Source organism: Serinus canaria, chromosome 4 (genome assembly GCF_022539315.1).
Source record: "Serinus canaria isolate serCan28SL12 chromosome 4, serCan2020, whole genome shotgun sequence".
Lineage (NCBI taxonomy): Eukaryota > Metazoa > Chordata > Aves > Passeriformes > Fringillidae > Serinus > Serinus canaria.
In genome coordinates, this window is record NC_066317.1 from 22,935,814 (window position 1) to 22,949,038 (window position 13,225).

General features: G+C 37.8%; 1 protein-coding gene across 1 annotated transcript in view; it reads left to right on the forward strand.

The window, feature by feature from the left end:
• BANK1 (B cell scaffold protein with ankyrin repeats 1) overlaps nucleotides 1–13,225 on the forward strand; it is a 133,388-nt gene that overhangs the window by 49,247 nt on the left and 70,916 nt on the right. Inside the window, exon 8 of the mRNA XM_018926816.3 lies at nucleotides 7,421–7,617. Within this exon, the coding sequence (XP_018782361.3) occupies nucleotides 7,421–7,617 (197 nt within the window). The remainder of the gene's footprint in view (nucleotides 1–7,420; nucleotides 7,618–13,225) is intronic.

Genomic DNA, 13,225 nt, shown 5'->3' on the forward strand with positions numbered 1-13,225 from the left:
GATGCTGTGGTTATCACTTATAAATGTTAATAAGACAATCCTTAAGTATTGAAAGCCTCTAGTGAAATGGAAGAATCCACAATAAAGGCAACATAAGCAGAAAAAATGGGAGAAATAATTCTGTAAATCATTACTTTGTGACTCAGTACTTTGTATTTATACTTCCCTGGATTTTTGATCAGCATTGGACTAACTGCAAATTGACAGCTGTGCAGTTGAGCAAATTCATACTTACAGAGAAAATGGGCAATAAGAGTCATGTGGAGATGCCTGTGCATGATATGTTTTTTACTAATTGCTCTTCTGCAATGCAGTTTAAACTGCACTTTTTCCAAGTATGGAGGAAATCTGAAAGTTTTCTCTATCTGAAAAGAATGGATGGCTTTTGGTCTTAGAACAGCACTAAACTCCAGTCACTTTTAGTACCTCTGCACTTAATGGTTTTCATTACTTCTGGAAAAAAGATAATTTTGTTATTTTTAATTTTTAAAAGAAGGCATCCCAGTGAGTTTAAAATAGGGTTTCTCTATAAAGTAGATACATTATATGGACAATTCAGTAATGCATCAACAGAAGCTGCTGTTAGTACCAAATGGAGGGCCCTGGTTGAATTCATTAGCCACTTACTAGGGATTCAAACTGGTTTGCAGTTAACCAAGAGTGTGGTTATTTAGCTTGTGTTTTGAATGCATCATTATGATGTTATTTCAAATGTGTATTCAACCTCAGCATTTTTAAGAAACTTTTGGGGAAAAACATTACTCAAAAAAATGTGTTTTCCTTCTAAAATTCTTGAGAAAGATGAGTTCAGGATACTGCTTGACTTCTGCTTTGTGTAGTTGGACTTTGGTTTTGAGAAATGAGCTCTGTACAATCAGTGAACCTGCCACTTCTCATAACCAAATACAAACAAGTTTTGAAGGAAGCACTATGGGGATTGCCATCATGTTTCCTTTCCTTTTCTTTGTTGATGCAATTCACTTCTCTGTATTGGATAAACATGATTCAACTTGTAATGTAAAAATGAGCTTAAACATCAAAGTTAGTGGGAGCAAATAAATGAGGTGCCTGTCCTTGACATTTTCTTGTGCAAGACTGCAGGATGGGGGTGGATAACACAGATTCAAGAGTTTTTCCCTATGTGAAATGTTAGTTGATAAGCAAAAGATTTTTCACTTCTCTAATAACTATTTGATCTGGTGCTGTTTTTGAATATTGAGAATAATGCTAACCAACCTGCTATGGCCCAAAAAAAAAAAGCCTCTGTGTTTCAAGAGCAAATTGACTGCTTGAGCCAATATTGACCTTAAAATGTACTGGTTTGATGCATGACCTCAAAAAAAGGTGCAAAGTTAGATGCCCAGATTCTTCATGGAAAAAAAAAGATGCATTTGCAGTGCTGAAGTACTCAGAATGTGGGAGGCTTACCTTCTCATCCCTCTTCTGCCTGAAAGATACATAAACCTGTGTCTTTGACTCCCATAAAAGCATCCCAAACAGCCACTAGACATGTCCAGTAGTAGATTAGAGGAATGCAAACATTCAGCATGAGGTATAGGGAAGAGAAGCTGTATTGTTCTACATGGATGCTTTATTTGAACACTCTTGCACATCAGGGTGCAGCTGATATATTGCTGCACTTGAAAGATCTCAATATGACCTCAAAATGAACCAAGAATGAAGAACTTGTGATTAATTTATTGGATAACTAATGAATTGCATGGTTTGACTTCTCACAAAGTGTGCAGCTGTGTGATTAAAAACTTGGGAGTCTAAAAGTAAATACAAAAGGCATATGATGTAATGAAATTAAAATGCAGTATGATGCTTTCCTGTACAGACAGTAGTTTAGATCAAAATATCATGAGATGCATGTTAGCTTACATAATTTTTAAGGTGCCAATCCCGTGCCCAAAATGTTTGTTCAACATTTTTTTAGTATGACAACGTAGTATTTGTGAGCAGTCAGTGTCTAGGCTGGTAATGTCAAGATAGGTGGAAAAGGTGAAAAGGTTAACTCTGATACAGATGAGCAAGCTACATGCAGACTGAATAGAAACCACTGGAAAATGCTGTGTTTAACAAAGAGCTTTAACTGGAGACAGAGCCAAGACTTGTCCTGGATTTTTAGTGGTGGTGTCATCTCTTGTGAAAGAATGTAACTAAAGGGCGAAATACTATCTGAAATATTGTACATTCCATACTGAATTGATTTTGGGGTATATTGTGTGCACATTATTCCTTTATATTCTGGTGATAGAATCCAGTAAAAGCATACCAACAATCCAAACTCATATTTCAAAATATTTTTTGAGAAATAAGTTTCCTTTTGGAAAGCCCTGATTCTCAGAATCCTCAGATTTGGGAATTTTTTTGCATTGTTTCCTGTCCAAGAAATAACAATTTACTTGAGGAAAACCTGCTTCATTTTACACTATTAATTATTTTCCCTTTTTACAAGTTATCTATTGCTATTTCTCAACTATTGATGCTTATGAAAAGTCCTGAACTTGCTTTATAGAAAACAGTGCTTTTTGTCACCTAAAACTGCTAGCAACCTAGCAAATTCTGTCCTGATTTCTGTAATTCTTTTTTCCAAGTTGAAACATCTATCCCAAAAGAAGAAATAGAGTCTGGGTTTTTAGCTTCTGGCAGAATAATGGGGGGAGAGAGAGAAGGTACTGGTATTGGCACTGTAGAAGTCATCTTAGGTGCTATTTAAATTTCTAAGAAAAACAACCATGTCCTGCTTCAATAATTTGGGAAGTAAAAGAAGGATGTCTTACAAGATGTGCAGAAATATCACTGTAGGCTGCACTGTTTCCTTACTTCAATTTTATGAAAATTCCCACAGGCTAAGACAATGCTACAACAGAGTAATATTAGCTTTTGTGCTCTGTTTCATAGCTGAGGTTTTGCAGAATTCTTTGCAGAGAAGAGAAGGGACTATGACAGGACAAAACATACAAAAACCCCCCAGCAATTCACTCTTAACCTTGTGTGTGTCAAAAAGAACTTTAATTAAAAGCAAGCACTGGCCTCAATGTAAGTTGAAAGTTGAAGAAGCCACCCTAAAGCACTTAATAATGTGACACTTGAGGACTTTCCCTTTAACCTTTCCTTCCAACTTGTGATCATCTGCTAACTAGTTCTTAGTATAGGTGCCAAACAGCCACAGCTTTTCTCTTTTAACATTCTCCATTAAAGGACTGATGATGAGTAAAAGCTGCTTTACTCTTACTACACCCTTACTGCTTTTGCTCTATACAGTTAGCTGAAATGAGTTGTTCCAGTTTCACAGCAAACAAAATTTCCAGCAATTTTCACCAAATTGGTGTGACAAACTTGTAAGTTCAAGAGTGGTGTTTTCTGCCTGAAGCACATGAGCTTTCAAATAATTACAGCCTCTTCCTACTGTGTATAATGCAAAACTTTATTTGAAGTGGTTAAGCATGGTATAATGGAATTTTCTTTGCAGCAGAACATCTAGTTTGTCTTAAAAGCTCAGCTCAGTTTTGAGAATTGGCAATTTAAGAACAGTTATAATTTAAAAACAAGCAGAAATAGATCTTGTAGTTTATAATTTAAAACCAAACACAAATAGATCTTGTAGTGGGCTTTTCTTATCTGTTATTTTGACAGTGGTACCCATAGCTGTCAGTGATTTCTGCTGTGGAATCTGGTGGAAGGAGAGAAGTTCTTCACATTTTCCTACCGATTTGGAAGGGATTCAAACAATTAGTGATGTCTCTTTTCACAATAGGGGCAAAAAACAAAGACCAGGAAGCTTCAATCATCTCTTTTGAGGTCATTAACCTTATTGTATTTCATAATTACATATGGATTTGGGGGAGGAATTTCTGAGAGTCCAAGGACATCTTTTTCCCTTCACTGCATGAGAGGCAAAGCTATTAGCTTATGCTACTAGCTGATTATTTTTAGCAGAGAGTGACTACTGGTACCACAGCTGCATGCAGAAATGGTCACTGAAATGTTGCTGAAACAACAGCAGCCATCTCCACTGTCAGTATTGCATTTACCAAGACAACAATTGTACCGAGGCAGCCTCAAGTAGTTCAGGGCTTTGAGGGAGGGCTCATCAGCACGACTGGGAAAGTTTGGCCCTTGAAGATTGCATCCTACTTTGTGTGAGTGCAAGGTGCTGCCAGTTGAGTGCCTGAAAATCAGAGTATTGAAAACTGTCTGAAGTTAGTGAAGCTCAGTTGTCTGTGTCTCCTCAGTGACTTTTTGCCTTGTGTCACAAGATTTGGAAAAGTCTAGACAAAAATAAGAAGTCAAACACATATACTCTGGACTAAAAATGATAGTTCTTCAAATCACAGAATCAAACCTAGTTTGTGGAACTTTAATTAAAATGTTGAGCAATATTGAGTAAAGTTGTGTAGCATGTACTTGTCTCAAAAACCTTAGCTGCTATGCAGTTTTAAGATTGCCTATTGTAGTCCAAAGGATTTTAAAGCACACTGGAAATACAAGGGAATATAAACTACAACACATACTCTTGTTGATGGAAGTTCAATCTGCCAAGGTTTCTAAAACACATGGCTTGATTTACACAGGTGCTGTGTATTTACAGTTTCTTGATTAGATTTTTCTTTGCCTGGTGGAAATAAAAGTCAGGCAACACTAAATTTGTTTAAAAATCAGTTTGGGGTTGTTAATGGTACTTTTGATTAAGTTGTAGCCCACTCAAATACCTTCTGTCAAAAAAATATTGGAGTGGGATAGTGCTGGAATATTCTTTGTCCAAAATGTAGTCAAAATTGTCCTAACATTTTTTTCTCAGTTAGTACTATGCCTATTCCAAGAACTGCACTTGTTCATTATATTTAATATTGGGGTGAGATTTTACTCTTTCCCATATTATGATTCTACTGGAGCAAAAAGGGTGGGCAGGGGAAGTACCAAAATGAGCCAAATTTCACTATGCAGAAAAATGTAAAAATTAGAAAGTTTGTTAAAGACTGGCAGCTAAGTGATTTCCATAACAAGTCATAACTTCTTCCAGCACACTATAGGCTGAAAATGAGCTGGCTAACCTGTAGAACAACTGATGACAGGGATCTAAAATAAAGCTCAAGAAAGATAGAAAAAACTGTATCAATTCCTAAGCTGTAGTCCTGGATGGGAGACATGTGGAAATAGACTGTCTGGAGTTGAAGGGACCATGAAGTTACTCCAAAAAACAGGCAGGTTGAACACAAAGAAGTTACCAGGACTAACTGTCATTCTTTAAGAGTGCTGAAGAAATTTTAAAGCAGAATATCTGGGTTTCTAACAATGCAATATTTCATTTTTAGTACTAGGAGGTATGACCAACCAGGAGTTGATGCCCAAACCCAGCTTTTCAGGCAACCCTATGACCTAGAAGCAGGTTAATGTATTATCTCTACAGGAGAAACTAATAAAAGTGGTAATAAAATAAGTCTTCTGCAATGTGAAACCTAGCTTTATGAATTTCTTGTAGGTGTTTTTTTGAGTCAGTAAACTGGTTAAGTCAGCAACTGACTGGGTATGGTTGGATAACTGACCAAAGCCAGGAGAGAGGCAATTGGGAAAAATCTTTTTTTGTGTTTGGCGTAGCAAGGGAAAAGGCTAATGGGGGGCAGGGAATGAGAGATTTAGTAATTATGCAGTAAAATGTCAGATGATATTAATTACAGGTAAAACCAAAGTAGTGCAAGTGAAGTAAAGCAGTCCTATGGTATCATCCAAAATCAGAGGATTTGAGCAGGCTATTAGTGCTAAGGAATAAGACCACGCAGTTCCATGAGAACATCAACATGTTGCTAGGCAGCAGATCAAGAAGCTAATGAAATACTAGGAATTATTAGAAAAGGAATAGAGAACAAAACAGGACATAATTATGGCAATGCATGAATTATATGGCTCATCCCAAAGATGAGTATCATGTGCAGCTCTTCTCCTGTCATCTCAAAATAGTTACAGAAAAGCTGGAGAAGGTTGAGGGGAGAGCAGTGTGTGTGGTGGAGTTGGTTCTCTACAGGGCCCAATTAACTAGACTGGAGCCCTTCAAAAAAGAAATTATGGGAATGAGTAAATCACTGGAATTGCACAGAGGGCAGACAGTGATGGAGAATAAGATGAATAAGGGACTGGCAGTTGAGCCCTAGCAGTAGCTCAAAGCAAGCTAGGGGTAGTGATGCCTTGTGAAGGCTGACCTAAAACAGCGACTAGATGGAGCTAAAGAATAAAGTAGGTATTTTATTAAGGGCCCTCAATAGATCCACCTTGGGCCACAAAATGGACAACTGGTCACGGGGTCTCACACATTCATAAGTTCTGGTCCATTTGCATATTGGAGCAAATTGTCCAATTACAGCTTTAGCCCATGAAGTCCCACCCTTCTTGCTTTCTCTCTTCAGTCCACCGTTGTTTATGCCTGAAATTTGGATCCTTTGTCCTTGGTCCCCAGCAAGAGAAGGAATTGTTTTGTCTACCTATCCTATGAAGAGAGCTTCCTATATATGAAGCCTAGACTTACACCCTAAAGCAGATCAGAATCTGAAAAATATAAAAGCTAAACCCTGAGGCATCAGGACCATTCCTTCATGCACTGGGTAGGAAAGACCCACAGGGTGGAAAATGTTGATGGTGCCTGGGACAGGCTGGGTGCATGCTTGGAGAAGAGATACACTGCATGCTGAGTTATAGACCAGTTGGTACACAGCCAACCACAAGTCATCAGGAAGTAGAGTATGAATGCAGAGAGAAGTCTTTTTTATGCTTGAACTTTTTTGTTGCTTGTTTGGTGGTGGTTGTTTATGTAACTTGTGATCACTCATAGAGTTAAAAATACAGGAAGATGCTGAAATGATAAATGGAATGTCCCAGTTCTCCAGTGTAAAAATGGGTTTTGATATAAATTAATATCATGTCATTTCTGAAAAATCCTAAAAACTTTTATCTAATTAATCTTTGAATTCTCTGATTTTTCATTACAGGGATAAGCAAATTTTTTCAAGTGTCTGGTAGTCCTTTGAGTTTTCAGAAATTATTTTTAATATCAAAACATAGCATTATAAACCTTAAAAAAATGTCCCACTCAAAAATATTCTACCTAAGCAAAAGCATATCTTGGCTGTAGAATTTTCTGCCCTTTGCAAGAAAGCTTATTTCTCAGTAGAACTGAAGTGCTTTAAAATCCCTCTGTCAGGATAAATACTAGATTTCTCAGTTACACCAGAGGCTCCTTTACTGATATGTGTATAGGCACTGTAAAACTGTTAATTGAAAAAATAATTCTTTTTCTGTTAGTTCCATGCCAGGAGCTTGATAACTGTGATTTCACAGCACTAATATTCAAAAGATGTTTAAAGAAGAAGGTGTTCTATAAAAGCAGAACTTTGTTTCTTAAGACTTTGTTTCCATTATACAGATAACCATCGGGAAGAATTTCCTACCCTGCTTCACTGTGCAGCCAGATTTGGCTTGAAGAAACTTGCAGCATTTCTGCTCAGTTGTCCTGAGGCCACATGGGCTTGCAAAATAGCCAATAAATATGGAGATGATCCAGAAAGCATCGCGAAGAAGCACGGGCACAAGGAATTAAGAAAATTAATCAAAGAATTGTCAGTAAGTCCATGTGCTTTCCATATGTCATCTACAGCCAGGGGGCTAAGATGTTGTACTACTGAGATCCCATAGCATTGCTTCTTGTGAAGACTAAGGCGTTGTAATCCTTCTGTCTGAAAATATTGTTATACTACTGTCTCAGAAAGAGGAGTCAAAATGGGGTACAACCCCTTTCTTTGTGCACTGATAGTGAAGATCAGAGCTTTTGCACTGCTTGAGTCTTAGGCATGTAATGAAAAGGAGAACAGTGACCCAGAAGTACCTTATGTTCTGGTTAGATCGGTGCTTTCAGCACCCAAATAATGGTTATGTTGTAAGTAGTCTAGACCAGCTGTCTAGAGTAGGACCTAAAGACTTCTTTAAAGGTCACTTTAAAAGGGACTTTGAACTCTCTTAGCACTGCTGTTCTTCACCATTCAAAAATGAGTTTTTTCCCTGCAATGGTTGTTCATGCCACTGTGACTGAAGGCTAAATTTTATCATCTTTAGATGGGGTAAATATTTCTTCAGCTGGGTAAGCAGGTGGAGTCTGGAGCAATAGTTGCCCTTCCACGTGAAAGGTAATAGTAAAATAAGGTTCTCTCCATAGTTCTAAAATTGCAAATTATTGCAAATAAAGCCTAGAATTGCAGTAAAAATGCAATGTACTATTGTGAGATTTGAGAGCTTTAACCTATTTCAACTCTTTTTGTTAACTGCAATATGTAAAGATATGATAATTCTACAGTTTTTGATACTGCAATTGAGATCAAATTTAACTCAAGAAAATCTGTTCTTCTCTACCATCCAGCATAAAGCTGTCCCTAAAACCATGCTGTCTTCCTGAATCACCACGTTAGTAATTTCACATTTAACAATTTCTAACTGCTTTAGTTGCCCCACAGTCATCCTTGCACTGGTCAGGAACCTCCTGCCAGTAGCAGTCTGATGTGTAAGGTCAGGCTTTTCAGCTCTTGGAGTTTACCAGTTTGGCTTGGAGAGACTGGAACTGTACTCCCTAACCTCCCTACCTGTGTATTTGGCTAGGTGTGTTATGTATGGTCAGATACTCCCAGTAAAGTTGTGTGTTAAAGATTGGTAAAAAACAGGCAGATTATGAATAAGGTGATATTAATTCTTGGTGAAATACCTTGATTTCTTTTCCAAGATGATCATATGAGCTGAAGGGTTGAAACATGGATGAAAAACCATTTTGGAAACATGGTTTCCATTGATAATTTTTCATGTTTAATGATAATGATTTATTCCACAGGCCTTTTTTTTTTTTTACACTAGTGTTGTAGAAACTCAATTTCTGATGTGTCTTTGTTGTCCACTCCACATGGAACTGGACGTTTCAGAAAATAGGAAATTTTGGTTTTATCCTAATTGATTCATACTCTGGCTTGGGGCTTCTTCAAGGGAAGACAAGCATGCATGGTACAGGCAGACTAAGGTGATATGCAGAGAGTGCAATTCTACAGTCTCTCTACATTTTAATAGACCTTGTCAGTGATGGAAGGCAGTGCTTGTGAGGGTGAATTTTTTCACTCTGAAAAGTGTGTAAAGTGTGCACATACCTCTGGTTAGCTTTTCTTTATTAATAAGGTTATTAATTGTCCTAATAAAGTCTAAGTATAAATTGGTCGGTCTAAAACATCTATTTAAAATGGCAACTGAGCTCTACAACATAATTTTTCATTAAGACACTTCTCTGATGGTACATGCCTGCTATTGTTTGCACATAAACAGTTAGCAATAACTGTTCTCTGCTTTCCCAAGCATGAACACTTATACCAGTATTGAAGTGAAAACTACTCTATGGACGCCATAAATGTGTGTAGTCTGGATAGGACATGCAGTTCTACTACCTGTTTTCAGTGGATTCAAATGACTTTGCTTACTAATGCGACACAAGTAAAAAATCTAAGCATGCTTCAAGTCTGCCAAATGTGTAATATGATACTATAGAAATGTTAGCTCCAACCACTGGAAGAAAAATGGCTTATTTGTATCCCCTGTAATAGTGCACTTAAGCAAAAACACTTACTGTACCTCTGTAATTGATGGGAATGTGGAAAAGAAATATTTGCATGGCTCTGAGCCAAGAAGAATTTAGTTTAACCATGTTCCTGGAACTTCCCATTACAGCTGTAGTGTTGACATTACTTATTATTAAAATACAAGTACTTTTGCATTTGGCATACCTTTCACTGTTTCAAAAGTGTTACTTGTGTTTGGTTGTTCCTTTAAGGAATAGCCCCAAGTACACATAGTAAATCATTGCTTCTGTCTTAAAGAGCAGTAAAATTCCTGAAAAATGAATGCATTAAAACATACATTTGATTTTTCCAAAATCCTGCAAAGTGTCTTTCATTTGCTGGGGAAAAACCAACAAAACCCAAAAGTGTGATTTTGAGCTGGAGAATTCTTAGGGGAGTAAGAATTCCCTGAGATGATTAAAGAGAGAGCATCAAAAGATGAAGTGGCAACAACTCAGCTACTATTTCTTCCTTCAAGCCCAGCAGGCTTTACAGCCCTTTTTGGTGTCTGCTGAGCAGATCAGCGCTCAGGGCTTTTATTTGCTGCTGCTTTGTTGTTAAGGCCCTCCAGCTTCCCTGTCCAGCAGGCTTAAGGGAAAGGTGTTTAGGGAGCTGGCTGTGCCCTGTCCCTGCTTAAAGGGAAAACCTCTTTCTGCAGCTGGACACTGACTGTGTTGATGTGGGGAGTGTTACAGCCACAGAAGACAGATCAGGAGATCTGGAGTGCCTGGTGGCTGTGCTGGGAGCTGATCTCCTGATGTGTCAGATCAAAGCACAAGGGAAGGATCCCACATCACGAGGCATGCTCCTCAGCTGGATGAACGTACACAGAAGAGATTTTTTCTGCTTTTAGTACCAGTGTTAAGTGCAGTGCAGGGTCAGTAAATGCTAAAACCTCACACCCATTGGGATCCTGTATATATCTGTGCTTCCACCATGGTAGTGTCTGCCTTCTCTGTCAAAATTTCTGCATTTCAAATGCTCCTTGAAAATATCTGCTCTGGTAAGGGAACACTACAATACTTGGATGACTTGTATTAAAGATACTAAATTGGTGAAACTATGCCTGAAAGAGTCTTCAGTGAAGATTCTAATGAAACTCAGTTTCAAATGTGCCGGCAGTTTATTAAGCAAATTGTACTTTTTTGCATTTTAGCACAATGGACATGCATTTCTAATTTCTTCATGTTTCATTATAGTTAAGATAAATAATTCCCTCTTCTGTAGCATAAAAGAGGGACACACTTATCTGCAATAACATTCTGAATTGTTAGTATTTTGATTTCTTTTTTTGTCTATTCCTTCAAGTATTTGAATGTTTTCCACAATTGCCTATAGGCTGAATTGCTTGAATCGAGTGTGTCTATTTAAAATTAGTAAGAGACATTTGGTAGGAATACTGGCAAGAGTCCTTGTGTTTGAGCCTTTGAGGCTTGGTTGATCCAGCTGATGGCTGGAAATGCTTTCCATTAACCACAGGTCAAAACATATCTGCAGTCAGCTGTTCCAGTACCTGTGACAGGTACTTGTAAAGTGACAGTAGTTCTCTGGCAAATCAGGGCTCTGTTTCAGATGTTTGCCTTCTGCGTATGCTCGGTCTCTGAAAGCTGCTTTGACACAAGCTTGTTCTTCTTGCCACCAGCTGTGGCTTTCTAAGTCTGTGTAAAAATTCTACCTCCAGATTATAAAGAAATCACTGAAATTATGTTCTTATCCAGCACACAAAGGAAGACTTTAAAAATAATGCTTAGAAATTGTCTCACATCTAGGTGAGTAAGAAGGGGAGTATGTTCAATTTGTGACCTGACCATTTAAAACTGGAGGTCACACTGGTAGCCACTTTAGGAATTTGTGCTTTGGCACAGGAGTAATTCTTTGTTCCAGCACTTTCAGTTTCTAATTTCTCCTTTCTTTTAATGAGAGCTGCATAGCTGAATGTGTCATAGCCAGGAAAATTATTGTGTACCACTGTGGTATACATAAAAAAAACTCCACAATTCAGAAAGTGTCTTATTGGTTGGTTAATGCAAATGCTTTCTGATTGCTGGCTTCAGCCTCTGAAGCAGATTCCTAGGGGTGGCATAAACGTTATTTAAATATAAAAATTGAAGGGTCATTTCTTGTTATCACCACACAATTAAAACAGCACTAATTAATTTTTATTTTTAAAATACCTTCTGACATTTCAGAATTGGTTACCAGAAGTCTAAGGCAGAAAAGGCAGGTCAATTGACCTTTTTTTCACCTGCCCTGTTGCCAGGTCTGTAACAATCTACAGCAGAGCGGGAGACTGATAGAAGAATTTTCTTCCTCTGCCACTAGCAAAACTCTGTCTGGATTCCTTGTTTAACCTAATTTTCTGTCTGCCTGCTCGAAGCACCCCTTAGGCTGCTATTGAAAATATAATAGGTATTTAATTCTGTACCTGTTGGTGGAAATTCCTTCAGAATGGCATAGATTGAGATTGCCCTGCAATGCTGTTCAGAAGAAGCTTGTTTTCTTTCCAGAAGGGAGAGTTACAGCAATTCTAACTCGTCTGAGCTACACCCTGCAAAGCCTAGACCCTCACTTACTGAGTTCACTGCTGCTAGAAGTTCCCTTGGTAGCTGAGAGAAGCACAATCTTACAGCTGGTTATAATTTTCACTCAGAGCCTGTTTTATGGAAGATATATGTTTTAGATAGCAGGGGAGGGTGGAAAGACATTTTTCTTCCTGAAATGCCAAGTTATATTTTTATAAATCATAGCAAACTTAAAGGATGGGCAGAAATGTAGTTTGAGAAGTAATTCATCATTGTACACCTCTCCCCTTTCATCTCTTACTTTGAAGTGCATGGTTGAACCAGAATACAGAATCTCTTCAAGTATCTTCAGTCTGATGAAATAGAAAACAGTCTACAGAAGCAGGGTGTTGTGGAAATTGAGGGTACTTTTCGTCTCAGTTGTTTTATGTGAAAAGAATCTTACTTGGCTTTGTAGCTACTATTGCCAAATGACAGGAAATCTTTAGACTGCAGGAATCCCTTCACCAAGGATTGTCATCATTTGCTGGGGAGTTCTAGAAGCCCTTAAGAAATCAGCACTTTCTGAACACAGAAGTACTATTCTTCCATTTATTTTTAGCATTATGTATCTGTAAAGGGCTATGGCATGTGGCAGAGCTCCTCACCAAGAAACAGATTTTTACATTTTGCAACATCTTCTTTAGCTATTAATTTTCTGCCAGGGAAGGATCATATGTATTAAATGAATATGATTGCTGTCAATAGTTCTTTAATTACTTTAAATGGTATTGCAGTATTGCACAGGACCATAGCTCATTGCTTTCAAATATCTGGTAGACTATGTGACAGGGAAGAGGATTAGTCTGGTTTCTGAAATTCCTTCTAATCCACCAGTGAGTCCTTGGTGAAGCCTGCTGGATTTAATTCTTGCCACAGTATTTTAGTGCTCAGAAATATCAAATGCATGCATTCTTTGGTACACTGGAAATTACCTAACTGAAATGAGTAAGTGACTGAATTCTTTGATACTCTTTAGTGAGTGGATATTCACAAATCAAATTCTTCAAGAGAGGCTTGCTTATC